Source organism: Hermetia illucens, chromosome 2 (genome assembly GCF_905115235.1).
Source record: "Hermetia illucens chromosome 2, iHerIll2.2.curated.20191125, whole genome shotgun sequence".
Classification (NCBI taxonomy): Eukaryota; Metazoa; Arthropoda; class Insecta; order Diptera; family Stratiomyidae; genus Hermetia; species Hermetia illucens.
This window is the reverse complement of record NC_051850.1, coordinates 187,288,686-187,313,631: the sequence shown is the minus strand read 5'-3', so window position 1 is coordinate 187,313,631 and position 24,946 is coordinate 187,288,686. Positions and strand designations below refer to the sequence as shown.

Here is a 24,946-nt window from a genome sequence, read left to right as displayed (position 1 = left end):
GGATGTGGTCAAACCGTGTCACGCCACTAGTCCAACACAATATCTTCGTCTCCATTACCGCAAGACGCCGTTCATTGTCTTTTATAGTCGGCCAACACTCAGAACCACAGAGAGCGACAGGACGAACGAAATTGCGGTAAATTTTAACTCATTTAAAAATATCATATGGTTTTCGAATTATTTCTTTCTGTAAGCATGTGTAGCGACTACGCCGTCCTGAATGGTGCGCATATATCCCTCCGTCTGTAACGTATGCAACAAATGCGGTTCCACGTTGAGCGCCAACTTTGTGACGATAAGAGTTCTCCGTTGCATCACCTTGGCACCAAGAAGGTCACCAACGCTGTCAACCAACCAAATTCCCCAAGCAGGTTACCAGTCGTGAACACCGACTGCGCCAGATAATATATAGAACCGGACGGCAAGTGCTGGAATTAAGCCCAATGCTAACAGTTCGGCGAGATGTGGGCCGGAGTTCTTGGTTCTCACATATAATCTCCCTGTCAGAACACAGAGATTATATCACGTGCCTTGACTCAGAAGTCAACAAAACTAAACCCACCCAGGTAAACTATTCTATTAGAGACGTGAAGTCTCCAGGTGGAGGGATACCACCGAAGATTTCATTGCCAAAAGAGCTAAAATACCAAAAGGCGGATTACCTCACAAAAAAACATTACGTGCGAAGAATGGACGGGGAAGGATTAGCTCTGAGCCAATTCGGTTATCTACTCGACGAGTGGCTCCCGTTTTGCTTTCTTCCTTAAGACGGGTGGGTGGGGGTATGCAGATGATATGATTGCCCTGCGGTGGCCCACCTCAACCTAAACGTTTGCTCCCTGCCGCTTCTAATATAATGAGGGGAACCCTAATAAACGGGAGGACTACTGACGATCATTTTTTTAATAATATAACTATTTCACTGACCTTGGAGCGTGTTCTTATTCTAGTAACCTTAGTTTCGCACACCGCAGTTGATCAACACACTAAAATCTTATGCTGTCCCGAAGCCAGAAACAAAATCGAAACATTTTTATTAAACGTTCATTAAGATATTTGCGGCAAATCAAAATTTTGAATCTGTACAAGGACTGAAATGATTGGGAGGAACAGAACTGTAATAATCAGATATATGTGCATACCCCCCCCCCCCCCCACCCAACTGAAAGGATGCACTTATTGTGCAAAACGGGCAAACGGGCATTGAATTTCATCCTAAATTATCTGCTTGCCGGACAGCGTATTGATTCGATTTAAAGCAATTTGTTCCTATTTTGTATGGCGCCTCCCACACTTTCTTTCTTTCTTCTACGTTGCCTTAAACTTCTTCCGCCATGATTGCTGCTGTCCCCCGCTGCCCTTGTGCCGTCATCGGTGCTTAATCTTTCCACTCATATCGGCCGTGCCGGGACAGGTTTGTCTAGACGAAAATCCCTATATCGAGCGGAAACCCCAGAAAATTTTGAACTCTTTCCGTTAAACGCGAATAAAAAATGGCGACACTCCCTGGCTCACTGAGAAGTCCGACGAGTTATACCAAAACGGTTCGCCCGAAATAGGCACTTTCACAACATTCACGATCAGGAGGGGGCTGTTAACTTGCGGCAGACTTTCAGTGACGCGCCCAAAACTATCGTAACCGAACCCCTTTCGACAAGCCGACATTTTAGGTTATGTTAGTCCAACAGTAGCCGCAGTGGCAAATAAAGCAGTGGAAGCTCGATATTTAGAGTATTGCGCAAACTTATACGTTATGCGGCCCGAATTATTCAAAGAAAATCCACATCCACGCTAATTCAACAAACGAGACGCTCCAGCGCCATACACAATCCCGCACACCGATTGCATACCCCCTTCCATCGTACCGTCCATAAAGGCTTTTTACGATCGTTGCATTGCCGCAGAGTCCCTTATGACGGCGATTTTTGAGAGGCATTTCTGCGACGATTGCTTAGTCGCTGATAGTCTTTTCTGTCAAGTTCGCTGAGCCGCACTCTCTAGCGATTTGGCCCTGGTAGGCAAGTAAAAAAAAACAAACCCAACAAAGAAATTAAGATTCGGATCGCGATCTCACGCTTACATGTCACCGCACTGTCCACGACAGGCAAGGCAGCCACAGCGATAAATTTCCCTTCCGTGGCCGAATTTGAAATTTCCAATTGAAATATTCAAATCTCGAAAGCGGCCAAGAAAATTGTATCGATGTAACACGTCTCAGCAAAGAACTCCCCAACACACAGCCATCGACCTCACATTCTACATTGGTCGTTCTCCAACCGTTTTTTCATTGTGAGCTTTCTGTGAGCATGGGTAGCGACTACGTCGTCGAATGCTACACATATATCCTTTCGTCTCAGAACTCCCCAAAGAACTCCCCAGCATACACCCATCTAAACGAATGGAGATTGGCAAACGGCTTTTCAGAAAAAAATTCATGTTTTTACCTTGCATTTTCTTCGACTTGCATTTATTGATCCACTTTTGACTTGACTTCACCCAACTCAGAGGATTGGAAAATCGAACCTTGTAATTAAGTGAAGTCTGCAATCTGTCTTCCAAAGTGACATCTTCATCGGCTCCATGGTAAAATTTGGGCGATGCATTCGGACATAGCGGTCCGTATTTGTCGCTGGACGTTTTCCATTTTCCATAGCAATCTTCCGAATGCATATACCAGTGACAGATTCCGAGCGCTCATTTTATTCTTCCCGAGAGATGCGGCTTCGAAACCAACTTTACACGTCGCAGGAATTCAGACAGCAGACCATCCTTCAAATCACCAATCCCAGCATAGATTCGTTACACAATTCTTAGGCACTTGTAGAAGTCTGCTACCACCACCGTCTTTTCAGCTCGGGATGTCCTCTGTGAATGGATTTGACACTTTTATAGACCAAATTCTATTCCACTATGCGCAACAGACTTCCAATATGACATGATGGCAACTTTAATGCCATGATCAAGTAAATGTCAGCTCCCACTAAGCACGCACGCTATATTTGATTGCAAAACCATACCCTCGGTCAGGATTCAGTAGTCAAAACCAAGGAGGACTCATTGAATACCCTTACAAGATGCCTTTTCATATGGGCTTGGGCTCTGAGGCGTTGGTACACTCACTCACTGACAAGGGGACATACCGCCTCTCCATGACTATCACCAAAAACTTTATTAGTTTCGGATGTAACATATGCAATGCAGACATAGGATATAGATTAACCAAGTTTGGGGAGAGCTGTCAAAAACCTTAACGGAATCGATATACAGGTAGCAACTAAACTTGTGGCCGCTTGTTACATCTCGCACAACTCGGCTTGGTAAGTTGCTCTTTCCGAGCCTTGATCCAACTCGGTAGCCTTTCACTAGGCCAAAATCTACTCTGGAGGGCATGCATATGTCGGAAGCCAGAAGCGCTTTGATGACTTGCATGAAAAAAATAGTAATGCACCTCGATAATACTCCGTTGGATATACACTGCAATAGTAAGGTCCATGATTACCTATGGGGTGGTATTTAGGACACGAAAGTCCTGGGGGGTTTAACGTGAGTACCTGCCGTGAAGGCTTAATCCCACGGTCCTCTTCGGACACGGATTGATTTTGGGACCACAATCAGAGCCCCGCCATGCAAGCACAACGGTCCTGGTTTATACTGAGTGCAGGCTTAGCATTCATACCAGTGGATGCGAGGCCTATCTAACACCTCTGCTGCAACTAAGGGGTACGGCGCCCGAGTTGTAAAACGCAACTCCACGCGTGAGCTCCGGGGAGCTCTGCCCGCGATGTAGGCATAACCACAACCACCATGAAACTCCCACTAGGGGGCCAACCGCAAATAACCGGGCCGAGAGCACATCCTCCAGGATTTCTCCTGGAGCATATGCTCTCAGAGGGCCATCCTGGTTCCCATGGTGCCAGATAACCTCCGGTGAGACTTCGTGGCAGAGCCACTTCAGATGAGTTCCTTGCAGACTCGGGTCTGATCGCCCTCCTCGAGTGCGTGGGGACGGAACTCCCCAACGAGTTAATGGTATTCAGGACAGATAGAACTGAACTCAGCACAACAGCCCGGGGTTTATACAAACTCCAAAGACTGGCTTGCATGTGTATCACTGAGGCATGCCCAGCGGCATCTTTGGCGATTCTTCTGGGATTGATTTCTCTCCATCTTCACATACAGATTCAGGCAACGTGGCCAATCGTCAGATGTTCGAAAGTGTCAGTGGGGCGGAGAACTGCCAAAATCGAAGAAGAAGAATTGGTATACTTTTTAGGCGGTAACCAATTTACTGATAGTAAGGGATAGCATGACAACGAAGTTTCATTTGACAAAAGATTTGAAACACACTGGAGTAACAGGGAAAAGTACGAGAGCGTGTCAGTAGCCCACGGCTTAAACCAGCATCCGACTCCCTGGTACATTGACATATCCCTTACAGCAGAGGGAGCGTACCCGAAATCATTGATCCAAGGAAAACGTACTTTCCGCCAGTGAGCAAGCACACTAGTATATTACAGGCAGGAATATACGCCATAGGTAGGTGTGCCTTCTTTAACCTCGAAAGGAACTGTGGCGAAGCGAGCAACTTGCGTGACGAACACACGCGATTGTGATCGAGTCGACCAATCAAGAAAGTCAGGAAAATTAGAAAGTGAGAAAAAGTAAATCTGAAGATCCTAAGTCCGGTCCAGCTTCATGTAGATGTGGACTTGTGGATGTGAGCATCCCGCATATCCTAAACAACTACCCAGCTTTAGTCTAGCTTAGACTAAAACAACTGTCGTTTTAGTCCAATATAATTCGCAATCTTATCGTGTGCTCCCAGGGCAGAGGTGAGGCAGCATCTGATGAGTTGCCTCTGCCCTGGAGGAAACCGTCAGTTATTTTTTGGTTTTTTTAATCTGAAAAAAATAATTAATACAGTTTATTGCCTCGACTTAGTAATAGAAATTAATTAATAAACTTTAATTATCAAGACAGAACCATGGGGGGCAGAACTTTGCTTTTCCGACCGGCAACCAAGCGGCAATCAAGGCACAACCAGGGGAACTTTAAACTGGTATAGGAATGCCTTATTGGATTTAATATGCTTGGCTCGTTCAGTAAGGTCTGGATACTCTGGGTTCCAGTCTACATTGGGTTAGAAGTCAGCGTATGAGTTGGCCTGAACAGTAGTAAAGACAAAAAGGGAAACTTGGGTATTGAATCTATCTTTTCTTTTTTGGATTCTCTGCATTCGGCTATGGTACACACATTAAAGATTAGCCAAATTTCGATAACAGTGCAATGGTCGAAATGGTTGAGCGCCAGCCTTTCGATCTCGTTGTCCCCCGTTCGAATCCCGGTTTTTAAAATCATTTTTATTTTTAAGAAATAGGTAACAATAGTATATAGATTTTGTCCGTGGCCCGTCTATGTATATGATACATAACCGAATCACCGGCAGAATCAAGAATTAGACCATTCCTGTCAAGATACACGAAAGCTTCGGGAGGAATGAAGCCTGTCGTGAGAGTTTTCTCGAAATACCCATCATTTGGGTAGAACGGCTGCGAAACCCAAGGGTTCTCACCATGCGAAGCAGATCGCACTATATGATTCCGAATCAATCTGACGATAACTGTGTCGATTCTTGGCACAGCAGCAGCTGCATACATCACTTCATTAGTTACATAGTGCTCATAGTTTGACGAAGCAGTCCTATTAAGCCCCGTGCAAGCACGCAGACATTTCCTTTCAAAGATCCTTATTTTCTCCATTTGGCTAGCACTCAAATTAAACCAGATAGCACACCCGTAAGTGAGCACCGGTCTAACCAAAGTAAGATAGCAAATAATCTTAACCTTCCGGCTAAGATGTGGAGCATAAAAGAGTCTTCGGAGAGACATGAATGCCTTGCGAGCGCTCTCTAGCGCGACTTTAACGTGCTCGTTAAATTGGAGACGCTCGTCAAGACGCACACCCAGGTATCTAACGCACTTCTTATGAGGAATGCGCTCAGAACTATCCTCGTTCGCGACAATGTGGAAATCTCTCCAATTCCTTTTCAAGTTCCTACTGGCATACGCCAAGGAATTTCGAAACAGAATCGTTTCACACTTTTGCGCATTGATTTTCATCCGCCAACTGTTCGTGAAGAACTTAATATCATTGAACATCTTCTGAAGTTCAACTTGCACCTCAGTTACCTTCTTGTGCGCCGTGTAGGCTATCAGATCGTCAGCAAAGGCAACCAACGACCTTTTAGGAGATTTATTAAAATCGAAAGAGTTGAGTAATTCCCCGGCAAATACCGCAAAAAGTGTAGGTGCAGCCACTGTCCCTTGCTGTTCAGAACATGAAATTCTCTGTTAGTAGTGGGATTTCCGTCCGTAATGACAAAGCACTTGCCATACAGCATACTACCCATCATCGCTACGAGGTGACTGGGAAACTCATTCTTCAGGAGCCTGAAAATCAGTCCATCCAACCAGACGGTATCAAAGGCTTTCTCCATGTCTATAAGGCAAGCGCCTACGCACTCACCATTGTTAATCCGCCAGCAAACATCAGACGTTACCTTCGTTATTGCATGTCGAGTGTCCAGATCGAAATCCGAATTGGGCGTTCGGCAATAATTCCTTCTTCTTGATATGCCCGTTCAAGGCTTTCAATACCAAAACCTCAAACACCTTGCTGATGTTACGCAGCAAACTGATTGGGCGGTAGCTTTGAGGGCTGGATGAATCCTTCCCTCTCTTTAAAATCGGGAATACTCGGGCTTTCTTCCATTGTCCTGGAAAGAAGGAATTGTTCAATAAATTATTGAACAAAATGCAATAATTACGAATGGCAATGTCTGGTAAATGCCTGAGGACCACGTTGGGAATGCCATCCATACCGGATGATCTCTTATTGTTTACTCTTCTGAATATGGAAGTTAACTCTACACATGAGACAAAGTAATCAAGCAGATTATCACTCGGTATGAGATCAGCCTGCAACGCAGAGCTAAATTGGAGAACTGTGGTGCCGTTCAGGCTATATTTGAAATTGTGGACATCTCGTTCTACAATTTCCGAAAGTCGCGTTGGCTCTAAGTCTGCTCTGGGCCGATGCACCGATTCAAAGTGCTCCCCTATAAGTTCGAGTTTCAGAGCATCATCCATCACAATGTAATTGCCTTGCGCATCAGCAGTTACACTATTCACGTCTATACCTGAGTCAATAAAGTGTTGTATCTCGCTGCCACCGACTTTAATTCTCGGTACAGTTATTCGTGACTTCTTCCGGAATAACGTATTTATCTTAGTAAACATGGAATCTGGATCGCTTGGTGAAATACCCTTTAACTTCTCCCGCCATTGGAAGTTCACTTCATTTACGTAATGTTGACGGATAAGATCCCGCGCGATCTTTAGAAGTGATTTGAACTCAACCAATATGGGATGATGATAGTCCCCATATCTCCGATAGATTTTGTTGACGCGAGTGAGCAGAAGGCTTTTCACTTTTTTCAACCGTTTTATGGCTGCAGTTTCATATCCTTCCATATTATTGCGAGGTTTAATCTTAGGGACGACTTGTTCAATTGTTTCCAGTGTCAAGTTCTCCAGCTTGAGAAGATACTGAAGTATTTCCTCGTTGCTCAAGTTCCTGTCACCTGGTGCAATTGTACTATCGTTTTCCCCATCAAGAGGTGGGCATTCCTCTCGATATCCCCGAATAAACCTCTCTTGGAATTTCTTCCATTTTTTTTGTTTAAAGTTCAGCCTGTGGACGCCACTGTCCATCGGCAGAAGGCGAACTCTTCGTCCATCAAACAGAACTTCAATAAGAATAGCGTTATGATCGCTATCGTAAGGAAGAGTCTGTAGTTTCCGTTGAGGATTCCTAAAATTAAAGTTCAAGCGCGCGTCAGCAATGCACAAATCCAGATAGGAATTTGCCCTGGGCCAGGTTGGACTCTCTGACCCATATAATTCGCATTTATACTCTATCTGGTATTGCTCTATCCAAGATTTGAGGAATACCCCTCTGGGATTGTTTGTGGCGTTTAACCACGAGGTATGCTTAGCATTCAAGTCGCCAGCTATAATATAGTAATTATGCAGCCTATTCAGTTCGAGTATCGTAAACAGAGAATGGAATTCCTCCCTTAACTTGGCTCGGTTGTTTCCCACTGCATAGACTGACAGAATGTATAAATTCCCTCCTCTAGGCAGTGAAAAAAGAATACATGAGACTTCGATACACTCAAAGGTTTCAAATTCAGGCCTATTAATATGCCTGGAACGATAATGGCGACCCACAAGTATTCCGGTACCACCTCCCCCATCACAATTTCGTCTATCGTTCCTCACGAATTCAAAATCCTTGAATGTTATCGAATGCCTCGGATTGAGGTGGGTTTCTGAAATCAAGACTATGTCAGGCTGTTGTCTGGCAGCGAAATCAAGGAGCTCCGCTCTTCGATGGATTCCTACGATGGAATTCACATTAACCGCGATGATCCGGAGACCATCCAGTGGTACCGCTGTGACTGCAAGAGGATATTGAGGATAGTGTTCATCCCGCCACTTGCATCTTGTTGGGGCTTCTTAGCTCCCCCTTGTCGAACTACTTCTGCAAATGGGATCTCCGAGACGATTGGTGCCGAAGGGACGGTACTGTCGAACGCCGCTGACACCTTCGTTCTTTGGGCCGATCTCGGTGCCTGCTGCCTTGTGACCTTAACATTGCGGTATGCAGGGCATCCACGGAACGAAGCCGGATGCCCTCCGCTTCCGCAGTTAACACAGAAAGTTTTTTCCTTGCCATCTGCTTCGGTCAGCGAACATTCAGCTGCGGTATGGTCTTTCCCGCACTTTACACATCGTAAGGTCATTTAACAGTTCACTGCCGAGTGACCATAGCGCTGGCATCTTCGACACTGGACTATTTCGCCCCTTAGCAGGCGCTCAAAACGAATGGCCTGGTAATTAAGCGACCTGATGCCGATCAGATCGCTTCCCCGGCTCTCCGGGCTTATCTGCACGAGGAAGTGCGGCAGGATTCGCTTTTCCAAAACGGATCTCCTCGTACTAAACCGTGACACTGAGAGGAACTTGACCTCAGTTCCCGTCTCCCGGAGCATTTTGAGCACCTCATCGGGTTTGCACCTTCTCTTCCTTTGGAGTGTAGGTGAAGTGAGGAGCCTTCACTCGCTCGAGGACCTCCCGTGTTTTTTTGTAGTCTGCAATTTTATTACATTTGACTTGGGCTCTCTCGGCCCCCGTCTTTTTAATAACAAAATTTGAGAGCCCCGCGCTCCTATTAAGTAGAGTGGCTAAATCTCTACCACCTAATTCATAAACATTAATCGGGGGGGGGGACCATTTTTTAAATTTTCACTCGTACTTGCATTATTTTTTACATTATTTAACATTTTTTCTTGAGTTTTGTTTTTTTTCTTTAATTTTTTGGAAACATAGAGCAAAAACTCACCCAATTTTCCATCTTCACTGCTGCAACTTGCCTGGTTAGCATCCTCTTCTGGGACATTTCCATCGCCACCGTTGTCGCTGACTCTCGTATCGTTTGCTTTACTGCTCTCTATGTCCTCCATACGGACAGATTCGCTGTCGAGAACTTGTTCGCCCTCAAGGCAGCCCGGTTCCTCCATGATTGCAAAAGTAGTCGAAGATAGCTTAACCTTTTTTTTGGCTACCTTTGGAGACGGCGGGCCCGCCTCCCCAGCCATTAGCTGCTCTGTAAGCTTTTCATTTTTTTTTATCAATGTTGTCATTTGCTTTTTCAAATCTTCGAGTGCCTTCGCCAGAATGACAAGAACGGTACTTTGCTTACTGATCGTCGAGCAGCGACGGATAGATGGCGAGAATACTTCGAGCAGATTTCAACTGAAGAATTTGCTCATCCTCCACTTCCACAATCATTGCCGACATTTGGAGCAGTTCCACCAGTCAGCGCAACTGAAGTCGAGGAGGCAATAAAACAAATGAAATCGGGGAAAGCAACAGGACCTGACGACATCGCATCTGAGCTCTGGAAAGCGAAGAGCTGGGACCCAACACTGTGGCTCAGTGAATTCTTTAACCGGGTTATTCAGGAAGGAAGAACACCATCTGACTGGCAAGAAAGTACCACTGTTCCAATATGGAAAAAGAAAGGTAGTCCAGCAGAATGTTCAAATTACCAGCCGATCCGGTTTCTTTCCCATACCATGAAGATTTTTGAATGCATTCTTGACAACCGTATTCGCGAAATCGTTGAAATAACCGTGAATCAAGCCGGATTTGTCAAGAACTGCGGAACTACTGACGCAATACACGCTGCGCGGTTACTCATGGAGAAACACCGTGAGAAGCATCGCCCTCTTTACATTGCCTTTCTGGATCTGGAGAAAGCGTTTGACCGTGTACCACACGAACTCATCTGGTATGCTTTACGACAACACTTCGTGCCAGAAGAACTCGTGCGCTGGGTTCAATTGCTCTACCACGATCCGAAAAGTAAAGTTCGAAGTATGGCGGGTGTATCAAAACCGCTTCGTGTCTCTGTTGGGGTCCATCAAGGAAGTGCCCTCTCACCACTCCTCTTTGTCCTTGTTATGGACACCGTCACACGGGATATCCAACGTCCAGCGCCCTACACACTGCTTTATGCAGATGATGTTTTCCTAGCATCTGATAGCAAAAATGATCTCGAGCAACTTGTTCAAAAATGGAATGATCGCCTCATGCAACACGGTCTCAGATTGAATTTAAACAAAACTGAATTTTTGACGACCGATCCCCATGAAACAGGCACAATCACTGTCAGCGGCAGTGATCTGCCCAGATCTGAGCGATTTAAATACCTCGGGTCAACGCTATCAGCCAATGGAGAGCTGCGTTATGAAATTGCTTCACGCATTAACGCAACCTGGATGAAGTGGCGTTCCACAACTGGTGTCCTTTGTGATCGACGTATCAACGAACGTCTCAAATCTAAAATTTACCGCAATGTTGTCCGTCCAGTCGCTCTCTATGGTTCTGAGTGTTGGCTGACCATAAAAGGCAATGAACGGCGTCTCGCGGTAATGGAGACGAAGATGCTACGTTGGACTAGTGGCGTCACACGTTTAGATCACATCCGAAATGAGGATATCCGCGATCGTTATGGGCTTGCACCGATCGTGGAAAAGTTGCGAGAGAGGCGTCTTCGATGGTATGGTCACGCAATTCGTGCAAACGAGAATTCACTTGCAAAGATTGGTCTGAACATCGAAGTCGATGGTAAACGACCAAAAGGCAGACCTAAGCAACGGTGGCTTGATACGCTGGATGGGGATTTGAAAGCCTCGAGATTGCACCCAGATCAGGCATTCGATAGAGCCAAATGGCGAAGCCGATCACGACGAGCCGACCCCGCTTGTGAACGGGACAAAGGCTGAAGAAAAAGAAGTCCACAATATATATGTATGTATACTTCTAAAATAGGACGGCCAACTAATAACAAATTTAAAACCTAATAACTAGAGATTAGACTCACGGATTTTATTCAACAATAATTGCAGCAAATAATCAAAAGACTGCGTTTTATTATTGAGTAAAAGTAAAACAGTAATAATTTCGCCATCGGAAACAGGACTGAAGACATCAATCAGCACGAAATCAAGTAATCTCTTCAGGGGCATAAGATGTACTTCAAAATGCTAACATCTCCTCTAAATTGGTAAATATTAGCCAATTAAAATTGTACCTTTTGCTAGCCAATAAAATTTAATGGGCATAAATGCAAAAACCAAAAGATAATCCCTACTGTAATATTATCCATTTCAAAGCAGAGTTATTTTCTTAAAATCGGTTGCTCAATTGCCAGTTATCCACGCAATCTCCGCCTTGTAATGTCCAATGAGGATACGCAACTATTCCGACTCCGTATTGATGTGCATTTAGACCTGACTTTGTTTGGTTTTCTCTGGCCATTAAAACAACCAAATGAAATTCTTCATTTTTATAGATTTCCATATAAAGATGAAAACATTAGTTCCTCATATTCTTATCAATATTTACGATGTGCTGGATTTCGTGCATTGAGTGTAATAAATTATAGTAAGAGCTCAACCTCGGTACAGTCTTCAATTATTTTCAGGTGAAAATTAATAGTAAAGAAACTGAAATCCGTTATGTTAATTTATAAATATTGGACATCAAGTGTAAAAAGATGCTTTGCCTAACAGAAACTTTAACAGTACACATAATCTATAATAAAACATAAGGAACTTTTTTTTCATAGATGGAAGTGGAAATCTTAAAAAGACACTGCATAGCTGGAAACACAATTTAGATGCCTGCCTAATGCGCACGAGAGCAGCTCCTAACCACACGCAGTTTCAATGTACAATGAAGAATTCAGGTCGGCAAAGTTCGCCCCACGTCAACAAAGTCCATTCTGATGACAGATTACGCCATTTGCAATTTTGCGGCACTTTTCGTTTCCGGCTGTTTTTTTTTTTGAATTTAATTAATTTGAATGAATTCGTTTTGAGAGCTACGGAGGGCACTATTTCCGTTGCAAGTGCTAATTATTAATGTCACTTGCATTAGTCCTGTCGCTTCCATTCGTAAAAATTGAATTTAAACCAAAGGTATGTGCACTTTTTCCGTTCCCGGATAGTTGAGTGGTTAGAACATAAGGCTGTCGTAAGGAAGGTCGCGGTTCGAATCTCACTGGTGGCAGTGGAATTTGTATCGTAATATCCCGGCTCTTTCCCCGTGCGGGTCTACCTTGAAACATTTCTTTGTGACAAGTAATGGACTACACCACCAACAATTTCTTTTCGATTAGGGATATTTGGGTGTCTACTGTGGTATAATTCGACACTGATCTCCGCATCTCCTCTGCGAGGTTGTGTCTACGCTAAAGTCGTCACCCAAGCCCCCTTTCTCCACCGAAAATCTAGGGCAAATGAACATAATGTGCTCTGGATCCTCGGGTATAGCATCAGAGCAATCGGGAGACTTGCCCAATCCAAAGTGATCCTGAAACGCCAGTGATCCATAAAAACGGTTGTGGATGATAATAACATACAAGATCAGTGTATGAGCACAGCATGCCCTTTCGGAATTATCCCCCATGTTTTGTACAACTCCTTCCTAGAAGCTTTTTCAAGGTCTACGTCTTTGCAAATACAAACATCGCCAGGAAGTCTGTTAAACCAATCAAGGCTGCCTCCCAGCATACCAAGGCGAAAAACTCCATTATACATGTAGTTCCACGGGAGGGGTCCTCCCTAGAGGAACGTCGCTCTGGTAATGTACTCTTTTGACCCATCGTCCGCTTCGTACCAGAGGAAATTTTCTGAGAAATAACTCTTGCTTAATCCGACGAGAACACTTCTTCCATCATGCTGGATTTAAATGTGCCCATAAGCTACTCGGACCTAGCCTTAGCAGCTTGTTTCAGTATTCTGGGCAATTGGGAAGCTTTGTGATCTTCAATACTCCGCAGATCTCTAGTATTTCCGCCGTGGTAATCCCAGGGATCAAGAAGCCGTCCTAAACTAAGTTGTCTGCTGAGGTCCGCTCTCCTTTTGCTAAGAAAACAGGGTTGCAATTATTTGGACCAGATCGACGGGCACGTCACTTGAGATGATTTTTGCTTACGTACCTAGTTCATTACAGCTTTGCAAGCGGTGCTCTCCGGACACAGCTTTCCGTAAGGAATGTTGGTTTGCCTGATTCGGAAAACATGAAAACACAAAGTGATAATGTCAGATATCTTGGCTTCCACCTCAATCGAAGTCTCCTTGATAATTTGATCCGTTGGTGTTCGGTCAGCAAGCTAACACCGAATGTCAGTAAATGCCTCTAGATGTGCTATTCGCTTAAACTCTCCCCAACATCCCTTTTCGTACCCTCTTAGTGAACAACCCTCTGACCTTCCAAGACCTGGGTGTAATATTCGACGACAAACTTCATTTCAATTCCCACTTCGTTGACATCATCAATAGAACTTCCAAAATGTCTGGTTTTATCCTACGTTCCTCTCCCGACTTTACCTCAATTCAGCCCTCCTTAACACTCTTCAACGTCCTTGTCAGAAACATCCATGAATATTGCTTGAATATTCCTGTCCCCCCTTCGCCTCCCTGACTGTCGCATCCTTGAAGTTGTACAACACAAATTCACCCGGACCATTCTTTACAAAACGAACCTTGCACAGGTTCACTATGCATCACGACTCCGCACCCTCCCTGCAGTAACACTGTATCTTCCTTGATATGTGTAGGTAGGTAGTTAGGTATCAGTGGCCGCTCCGAGGAGCCCAATTAGCGCTTTGGTGCGCCGTTTTGATGCCACAAACTCCTAAGACCGTGACTGTTGTTATAGGAACAGGGAAGCGGAGTCCAGCCGGCTCGGATCTTCAGAGCCAGCCCGTAGCATTCACGAAGGAAAGCAGCTCTCCGACCCTGTAACTAGAAATCTCACTGAGGTTCCCAAAGAATGGTTTACCCAGTGTCCACAGCCTGACTCGAGCCAGAGCTGGGCAATCGCAGAGAAAGTGCATGAGGGTTTCCCTTCCTTCTCCGCAGCTTCGGCAATGCGAGTTGTAGGGTAAGCCGAGCCTAGCGGCATGGTCCCCTATGGGCCAGTGCCCCGTGCAGACCGCCGTAATCTTGAATGCATTTGCACGCGTCTGGCACAGGAGCTCTCGTGATCGGGCTATGTTATAAGCGGGCCAAATTTTCCTTGATTTGGCACAGCTTGTAAGCCTTCGCCATCTCAGGCCCGCGGCTGCTAGGTAGTGCGAGTAGACTCGGCCCCCGACAGCCGCCAGCGGAACACCGACTGTGTTCCCCGAGGGACTGCCAAGAGCAGAGCCTTGCCTGGCCAATCCGTCAGCCCGCTCATTCCCTTCTATGTTCCTATGCCCGGGAACCCAGAGGAGAGTGATCTTGAGCGTGCCGCCCAGATGGTTGAGCGTGTCTCTGCACTGCCCCACCAACCGGGAAGATGTCGTCGTTGAGTACAAGGCCTTGATGGCCGCTTGGCTGTCGGTCAGAATGGCTATGTTACGCTTGGGGCTCGAATCACGCTCCAGCCATCGACAGACTTCCAAAATATCGCCAGTACTTCCGTCTGGAATACACTGGTGAAACCTGGGAGACCATACGACTTGGATACACCATGTGTATTCGAGAAAACCCCCGCGCCGACTCCGTAGGCCATCTTTGATCCGTCCGTAAAGAATACCGTGTCATAGTCTTGCAACACGCCGCTGGTCTTCCACTTTGCCCTGGTTGGAAGGTCCACAGCAAAGTTTCTCGTGAAGTTCAGCTTGCGTGTGACATAGTCCGTGGGGGATGCCCAGATTTCTCGAGGTATTTCATCTAGAATGTTGCTGTGGCCGTGATATGTGTACTCTTTCTAAACTGTGCAATTGCCTGATAGACTGCTCTGTCGAACGGAATGACAAAATGTCCTTCTTTTATGTTCTCAAAGACTCCTGCACGACAAACACCTCACTTGGCGAATTTGCGAGGTCTCTACGTCGCACCAAAACTTGAATTATTCAACATTAGATCGTTACGACTCGTTTCGAGTGGCTCAACGGCGACCAGCAGACGAATTCCTAAAAGCCCCAATTTGGCTATAATAGCATAGAATTGACCTAAAAATTATTGCATCCAAATTAATTTCAGTTATGGCATCGAATCGTTTCTATTCCACCCTCTCAGTCCCTGGCCGTTCCTTCCTCCTAAACAGCCAGAAACGATCTCCCTGTGCTTGCTCTTGCGAAATTCCGGTAGCAGCGACCAACAGCACTTCCAATATTAGAAACTGTAATCTCCAAGTAGCCATTGTTCCGCTTTCGTCGGACCGTTCGCGTATTTTCCTTTATCCTCCGAAGACTGTCCACCATCAGATCCTTTGCGTCTTCTCTTCCATTTTCGGTACGCGTTTTCAACACGAAACTTTTTCTATTATCAAAAAGCTGAATCAAATCAAGCAGTTTTCCTATCGAGTAAAAATCAGCCTGCACCTCCATGAAAAATCATGAAGCTACTAACTAGCCGCATTCTTGTCAACCCCCAACTCGGGTCTCCTATTTTTTCGGCCAACTTCACACCACCCACAGACCTTTTGCGCCTCCTCACACTCTTTCTCGCTCCAAAACCAACTCCAGTTCTTTTTCTCCCTTTTCTCACTAAAAAAGAAATTATTCTATATCCTCGAAGGCAAATTGTAACAAAAAAAAACTTTTACAACCTCCAGACTTCTGGTCTCGCCAAATACCAAACACTTCCGCAATAGGCTGGCGTAGGGCCTCAATTCTTCCCCAGAAACTAATAATCTAATTAACGCCAGAATTCACACGTTTTTTGACTGTTCCGAATCTCCAATTTTCCCACGGACACACTCTTCCGGGAGTTTTCACAACCGCGCGAAACTTTAAATGCTTACAGTCACAATGTCACCACTGTGTTCGGGCCGTTGACTCTTCACCAGCCGGTCATCAGCTGTCCACAATTAACCGGTTCTGGTGCTGCTAACATCGCCTTGAACTCTCAGAGTTCATGTTGCCAGCAACGGATGCGGTAGATCAGTCCCCTTTGTCACGATCAATGCCCGAATGCATTCAATAATATGCAATATGCGTCGAAATTTAAGGTAATTGCACACTTATAGAATGCATTATTTGAGCAAATTAATCTCGAGAAAGGCGAATGAAATTCCGCTCCCGTCGCGAAGCCGCGGCACTGCAACCCAGAAGGCCATTATATATCCGCCCACGAAAAAAAAACCCATTTTTATCGAAAAGTATACTTCTGCTTCAAAGCTCTATTCTGTTTTTACGCCACCACTCGCTCCAATTTTCAATTTGTTTTAAGATAAATTTATATTTTCATCCAAATAGATGGATGGAGATCCAAGAATCAAAAAGCATTACAAGGATTGGATTCAGTTCCCCCAATATCAGTTCTCTTCACGTTTGTTATTTTACTGTAGACCTAAACGAATTAGTCGATGACCTGGCCCTCTGACTCTGACTATATTGTTACGTATTTGCTTTATGTAACCCCAACGCTGTCACCAATTGTTACGGTCTTGCTTTACGTATACACGTCACTTGTTACGTTACTTGCTTTACGTAAACTCGTATCGCTGCATTGCGTAGCACTAGTCAAAAACCTGTTCTATAACTTTAATATAAGCGTTTATTTTACAATAACATATATAACCGTTCTGCACAATTGATTATAGAACAATTCCTTAACTGATACAACTGATACAGGCGTACCCATAACCGACGTGATCTGTCCTAACTCTAGAACTAGACTGACTCCGTGGGCGGAGTTCCCGCCCTTTTATACCTCGCGGAACATCCGAGAAAGGCATACAAACACTTTACTAAAAATCTACTTTACGCTTTTGACAAGATCTTCTTACCGGCATTAGGGCCATCTGTTAGCAATTATCCTAACTAAATATTAACCCTACTGTTAACAATTTAAGTGTCATGGCTAATTGTCATTACTACGATTTACATTGACGTCACACATAATTTTTCAAAGTGATTTTCATCACACTGCCCGCCGCGTAAACTTATTTGCCCCGAACAGGTATAATCGCAATCTTTCTAGTGTTCCGAATTGTGCCCATTTCCCCAGGTACTCCAATTCCATCTTCGTCCGGCATTTATCCACTTCCCCTAATTTAGTTAATAGCCTCATTAAATTCCTTAATTTCCCAATGAAGTCCTTCCAATTTCGATTGTGACTTTCGTTTAACTCCCTTCTTGGGCTGTAAGCTCTAGAAATGTACTAGTTGGTCCCTGAAGGAGCCTCAACCACAAAACTCCTTCCGCGTGTAGTTCCAATCTCACATAGACTATGTACTTCCGTCTTCGTCTCTTGGGCCCATTTGAAAAGTCATGCCGTTCATATAATGGCACGCAATCTGATCCTGAGCATCTAGTCCAATAAAACCGCCGTTTGCCCTTCGTTATAGTTTTGTTGACATCCAAATTTTCACTGCTTACTCCTTCATGATGCTTCAAAATGGTGCCTCATTTCGTTGCTCGTAACACCATCGTAACCATCAACATTTGTACGATTCTACGACCTTCATTGTCCGAAACGTTGAACATGTATCTACCCACTTGCAGAATATTCTGCCATTGTACCGCATAAATCTTAGCTATGCAAATTTTGACCGTTAAATCATCCCAGTTTCCTCTTTAGCTCTGCTCCTCCAGATTAATTGTATCCTTTACTTTTACAGCTTTTCCAGAGCCTTGCCATACTTGCTCGAAAGACATCTCTTTCTCTACCGTAGCGATAAACACTATTGGATTGCTACACGATACTCGCTCGTGTATGCTCCTTACTTTTCAATTTTCTTCTATTTATCACTTCACTTCACTTCCCTTCACTTTCTTCACAGTAATTAACCCAAAACTCTTACCTTTTCCATGTCCATTTATCCATCCCCTCTGATTACTTTCACTTCCTGCGGCGCTTCTTATAATTCCGGGTTAAGTACCTTCCTCCACTACAATCATGGCACTCGCTCCTAAAAATGCGCATAAGTGTTATACTCATCGAGTTTACAACTTGACGAACCATTGCCTTCTAGTCACTAAGCGAGTTATACACTGTTGCTAGATTCGTTGCCATCCAACGTATGTCTGTTGCTACCTTTGTCCTGAATGGTCTCAATTACTTCTCGTGACTTAATACTTTCCATCTGCCGATGCATCACTTCTCGAATAGTCATCTCCTCCGGCTTTGCACTGTCCCGTCAGGTATGCTAACCCTGCTTACAAAATTCTTCCTCCTGTTTCGTAGCTTCTCGCATGGCCTCCTCTTGCCATTTTACACCTTCATTTATGACCTTCTCATGGTCTACTGCTTCTCGGCAATTTCGCTCCTCCTCTTTAGTCAACTCCTGACTGATCACTTCTTGTGATTTTCCCATATCCTTACTAGACTGCAACTTGTCACCTGCTTCCTGCCGTTTTTCAATTTCTTGCACCATCTCTTCTATCGACTTTGGAATCTCATTGGCATTCTCGCGCTGTATCACTTCCTTCTGTATACTCACTTCCTGATAAATCGACTTTTCAACCTGGCACACCACCGTTCGCGCTTTTCTTTCTTGAGGTTCTTCAAAGGAATCTCCCAATCGCTTTGTAGTTTCTGCTATCTGTTCTGGTACTTCTGGAGTACCTTCGCTGCGATTTTTCATTCTCTCAGCACGCTACTTCCTGAGCGCTTCCGTTTTGTTCTTTGTGCACCTCATTTTCATTAAATATCTCTTCCAACCGTTGGTTGAATTCTTCATCTTGACGTCTTACCCATTCCTCACGTCGGCTTCTAGATTCTTCTAGTTGCTTTGGGTCTTCAGCACGAAAGAGGTCATGGTGATTGGCCGAAAGTCCTTCGCGGACTCATGACCTCGCCTGCCGGCTTTCGGTATGAAAACCACCCGTGCGCGCCTCCAGGACTGCGGTACGTATCCTAAAGTGATGCAGCTCCGGTAAATCTCAACAAGCCACGGCACAACCCTTTCCTGCTGCTTCTGTAGCATGACTGGCATTATGCCATCTGGGCCTGGAGATTTGTATGCGGAGAAGCTGTTTATAGCCCAGCCGATCCTATCCCCGGTAATTACCGATTTGCTAGTCTCGCACAGCTGGGGTTGCCGCAAACCCTCCAAGCGAGGTTCTGACTCACAGTCCTCCTCGCTGGAGGGAAAGTGCGTTTGCACCAGCAGCTCCAAGGTTTCACTAGAAGATTCCGTCCAGGAGCCTTCCGACTTTTTAAGGAAGGATGGACTCTTATATTCCTTGGACAGAATCTTATTGAGCCTCGCGGATTCACTAGTGCTTTCAATGCTCTGACAATAGTCTAGCCAAGACCGCCTCTTGGCGGTCCTGATGGCCGACTTGTACTTCTTTAGGCAGTCCTTATATGGCTGCCAGTATTTTTGCCTGTAGCAGATGTTGAAGATTTCTCTGGTCAGCTTCCTGAGACTAGAGAGATCTTCGTTCCACCACGGTGGCAAGGTCTTTTTGCTGTACTTAGCAGGGCACGAGACTTTGAAGGCGGTATCAAAAGCCTTCTCCAGAGCCTCGACCTTTGACTCCAGTTCGTCTGTCGTGCCAATCCTACCAATTTGCGCACCGGAGAGTTTGTTCTTAATTACCTGACCAAACTTTCTCCAGTCGATCCTCCTGGGGCCTCTAAAGGGCTTGGAGACCTCTGCGGCGAGATCTAGACTGAAGAGTATCCAACTGTGGTCAGAGAAGGATCTCTGGTCAGACACTCTCCAGTCCTCCACCCTAAGAATCCCGTTGTCTGTTATTAGGGTGATATCAAGGACCTCCTCCCAACCGTCACAGTTCTCCGAGCAGGAGAAATGAAAGGCTGGTGTACTGCCCCTGTTACACACCGATAGATTTGAAGCAATAATAAAAAGAATGGTTCACCTCTTTCGTTGATTTCGGAGCTACCCCAAAGCGTATGCCTTGCATTTGCGTCGCAGCCTATCAGCATGTTGGCTTTCTTTGCTGTTATGGTGTTCGTCAGATGTTGTAGTTCTTCTGGCGGAGCTGATCGGTCGTGAGCCATGTACGCCGAGGAAATATACACGTTCTCTGCCCCCACCTACTCCAGCTTGACCACAACTAGGTCACTGGAACTCAGGTCCGGGCACAAGAAAGCGTGCAGACTCTTCCTCGCAAGAATACATGCTCTAGGTTTAGCCTGATCAGCGTCTCCTGTGCTGTGGAATAAATTAAAATATTTGCTTTGGAGCCCTTTGATGGTTCGGTCGCTTCCGACCCAGGGCTCCTGTATTAATGCGATGTCGATGTCTTCCTGTATGAGGACGAGCAGATTAGCCGAGGCGCACTTCGAGTGCTGCAGATTTATCTGCGTTACCCTCAGCATGATCTGCTTGCGTGGAGGGTTTGTCAGCCCCCGTCGGACCGTCGATCGTCATCTCCTCCAACAGCTCGTTGGCGGCGTCGATTGGGTCAAGGTCGTCGTCCGGTTTCGCAGAACGGAACACTTTTACTTTGGCATTCCTGACTCCGAACCACACTTTATAATCAGCCTTTTTCAGTGCCTCCAGGCACTCCTCATTTATGCGGAGTAGTACGGGCTGGCTGTTTATCTGAGGTTCCTCCTCCTTTATAACAACCCAGTCGTCCATGGGAACCCCGGGATTGTGAAGGCGCAGGAAATGGACGAGCTTGTCCTTCTCCATGCGGATCTTCGGCAACCAGATGCGAGCGACCGGTCTCCTGGGAATCTCGTCGTAAGGGATAATCTTGAGCTTAACGCCCTCCCAGGCGTCGCTGATCTTAGCGACACACGAGCCGAGAAAGTCCTTAGAGAACTGGTCCATGCAAGCCATTACGTGGAACCCACGGACCACCTGAGATGAATCAAAGTGGGGAGTGAGTCCCGGGTGCTTGCCTCCGGTCTCCACGAGATGTTCATAGACCATGCCCGACAGCCTAGCCTCCACACTGGTCCACACCTCCAGCGTTAGTTTGCCGCTAGCAGAATTGCCATCCGCCAGCGCCACACATAAGTGACTCCTGGCCACGTCGCTGAAGGGCTTCGCAGTACGTTGCCCGCCGGCTGACGGTTGCTGTACAATTTCCTCCGTATGTTGCTTGGCGTCTGCGTTCTTGCCCACTCTGCTCCGATTCTTATCTTGTTCGACCCCGTCTTGAGATCGGTTGCGTTTTAGAGCGATGGGCTTCGCCTTCTGCGGGTCAGCCCGGCGTTTGCTGTTGTATTCATCAACAATCGCCTGGTATTTGGCGAAGTCTTTTTCATCCCGCTCGTCGACAGTGCCGGCTTCCTTATTCTTGGCAATCTTGCCGAGAATATGCATGGCCTTCTGGTACTGGCTCTTGAGCAGGACACCCGTGGACCTTCGCTTCTTAGCCGGTTTCCGGCGACCGACATTCTTGTCGGTTTTCGCTTTCGAGCGATCCCCCGACGCTGAGGGCTTCGGGTCAGCTTGACGGCAGTGGGTTCTAGGCTGGAAGCCACTAGTCCGTCTGACGCCTCGCTCCGGGAGGTCCCTGCGGTTGGTTTCAGCATAACGGTGCTACGGCTGGCACCGAGTGTACTGCTCTCGACGGCCACTGTCTTCTGGCTGAAGGCCAGCAGCTCGTCCTCCGATGATGCGCCTGACATCATCTCCTCCTCTTCTATCGTCGTTTTAGTTTTTTTTGTTAATTGAGTCCATGTCTTGGTCCCACGAGTAGTCCGGGAAGAATGTCCACCCTGGCTGGCCCGGACACCAGGGTAAGGTTCTGATTTGAAACTGAAGGTGCCCAAGGTATTCAGAGTTCGCATACTAAAAACCAAGCTCCCCATTGGCCACGCAGCCCTCGGCGTATGCTGTTCCTTGGCTTGGGGTCCTATTAGCACCTTCTCCGGTGCAGGGAGGACGATCCCCGGGCTGTTGTTCAGTCCATCCCTCCGCCAGATCTACTTGCCCCTAACACATGACCAGCAGACAAGCAGATCCTCGTCAGTTGGATGGGCCTACTCTCAGCCCGGCCCTACACACTCTTGGCCCGCCCGAAGACCCGACGCCCGACGAAGACGAAATATTCGCCCTACTGTTATAAAATTTTAGTGTCCTGGCTAACTGTCATTACTACAATTTACATTGACGTCACACATAATTTTCCAAAGTGATTTTCATCCCAATATACTACATTAAAAGGCTTCAAATCGAATAATATATTAAAATCATTTTACTAAATTAAGAAATGCCAGACCTCGTTTTCCCAATTCGTAGGATATTTCTTGATTTAAAATTAATTACTCTTGAAGTTCTCCAATTTGTTTATTATTTCCATTTATACTTTCCCAGCAAATATTTAACCACATACTATGGAAATACGATGGCTGTGGCAGATACTTACAATAGCAATATTAGTCAAAGCTTCACAAGGATCAAATGAAAATCAAGAGGAATCCATTGAATCATCTAAGAACAATACCAGTCACTGGTCAAATAAGCAGGACAAAACTCCGTCTCATCAGGACCAATATAAGGAAGAATTTATAGACGGAGAATCAAACCAGCCTCATTCCAGAAAGAAGCGGTTAATTTGGGTAACAGATGATGGACGTTTAGCTCTCCCACCTGGAACTACACTAACCATGACACCAACAATTGCTATGCCCTTGGTGCGTCATCCACCTGAAGGTTTCCTGTCGAACATAACTATCAGTTTGCCGGTTTCAAGTAAGACTAAATAATCAGTTAAAAAGTATCTTTTTTAATAGCAATCATTACTTTCTAGTCGACTTTGACAAGCTTGGACTAACGGATGAACAAAATCCTTTGGGTGTCCTTCCGCCTGTTTTTGCCAGATCCTTTGGACGTGCAGCTGGATCGATGCTAGGTGTCTATATATTTTGCTATAAGGAATAGGAGACCTTCTACCAAGATTATATTCCTCTTTACAGGGAATTACATTGCGGATTATCTTCACTATCGAATGAAACGAGATACTCAGGATTCAAATGAAGTAGCCAGCGAAAGTGGATACTTTAAAATGAAAATAGATTCAGCAGAGAAGTTGGTGGAACCAGAAATGCCTGCAGACTATAAGCATGCATTCCATGGAGGAGAACGGTAAGCTCTAGATTGTATTACATCAAACTATTAATTAATTATCAATAAACTCTGAGTAAGCAAGACGAGGTAGTGAATGCCAAGAAAAGGATTGCTCAACATCTAGTCTGAACATATTTTGTTATTACAGCGCCATCCTCTACGGGATCGTTGAGGATTTCTTGGCTACATTTGGACTCAACGGAAAAGCATGTCTGCTGAGAACCATTTGTGAAGTACACTCCCTTCCCTTAACCCGGTTTGGAGTCATAGGAGAAATAGTTAAATTATTTTTAACGTAGGTGAAGTCCATCTTACAAAGCCAGCAAGAAATTAATACTTTGCTTATTCAATTTTCAGGGCCTCCAAATCACCATTCGCTGATCATATATCAGACTACGTTCGAGCACAGGAAATAGGTGAAGGTAAAATTTCACCAGGGGAATGCTTCCCTTACTACAAAGAGTGTCCTAAAGGATTATTCAAAGTGTTCCGGAAACACCAGTACAGGTAAAGATACTTCGCAAAAGTAATGACTTTCTTACTAAATCTTATCCTGTATCTTTTTATCAGTGAGGACTCTGAACATCAAGACCATGAAGAGGATCAAAATGCGATAAACCAAAGCTATAATGAAATTAAAGGTGATATCTTTGATAAGAAATTATTAAAAGAAGGAATCCTGTCAAGAAGCGATTCAATGTGAAGGAGAGGAACGTTGATGCCATATTTTTGCTAAATAGGAACGAGAGTAATCCATATTGGAATTCTCCGACAGTCAATAAATTAAAATGTCTCTTATGTATTTATTTTGTAAATGGACGCAATGTAAATCTCAATCTGTAGTCGGTCTATATAATTTTACTTGTTGTAAATACTAATTATGTTAATTGTTGTTGATATTGTATTTATTTAATTTATTCTATTTGTTAATAAAGGGCTATCATTCTACATATTCTGAACGTTATTTCGAAATTCAGAGGATGAAAAAGTTCAACTTTGAATCACAAATTCCTTCCCATACACTTCAGCACTTTGCGTCGTTTGAGGCAAGACATTTAGCGTTCCCTCTGTGTTCTTTGGATAGTACGTGAACTTGACTTTTTAGCCAACTCCCACAACTGTAGTCCAAAGACAATAACTTGTCTAGCCGCGCTGGTAGAGTGAATGTAGGTGACGAAAAACGTACAGTTTTAAAAATAGGAGGAAGATTAGATGACTCGCCCATCGCAACCTATTGCACCAGATTTAAATCCCACCCAGACGGTCGTCGTTATATGGACTACGCAACCGTTCATCCTTCTATAGGGAAGGATTCC

The 24,946-nt window shown here is 45.2% G+C and overlaps 1 protein-coding gene across 1 annotated transcript in view; it reads left to right on the top strand.

Annotated features, from left to right (window-relative positions):
- Nucleotides 1-24,580, top strand: part of LOC119648916 — a 58,362-nt gene extending 33,782 nt beyond the window's left edge. Inside the window, exons 2-7 of the mRNA XM_038050822.1 lie at nucleotides 22,878-23,255; nucleotides 23,314-23,415; nucleotides 23,480-23,648; nucleotides 23,779-23,925; nucleotides 23,988-24,137; nucleotides 24,201-24,580. Coding sequence (XP_037906750.1) covers nucleotides 22,898-23,255; nucleotides 23,314-23,415; nucleotides 23,480-23,648; nucleotides 23,779-23,925; nucleotides 23,988-24,137; nucleotides 24,201-24,333 — 1,059 coding nt within the window. The 5' untranslated portion in view covers nucleotides 22,878-22,897 and the 3' untranslated portion in view covers nucleotides 24,334-24,580. The remainder of the gene's footprint in view (nucleotides 1-22,877; nucleotides 23,256-23,313; nucleotides 23,416-23,479; nucleotides 23,649-23,778; nucleotides 23,926-23,987; nucleotides 24,138-24,200) is intronic.
- The last annotated feature ends 366 nt before the right edge of the window (nucleotides 24,581-24,946 follow it).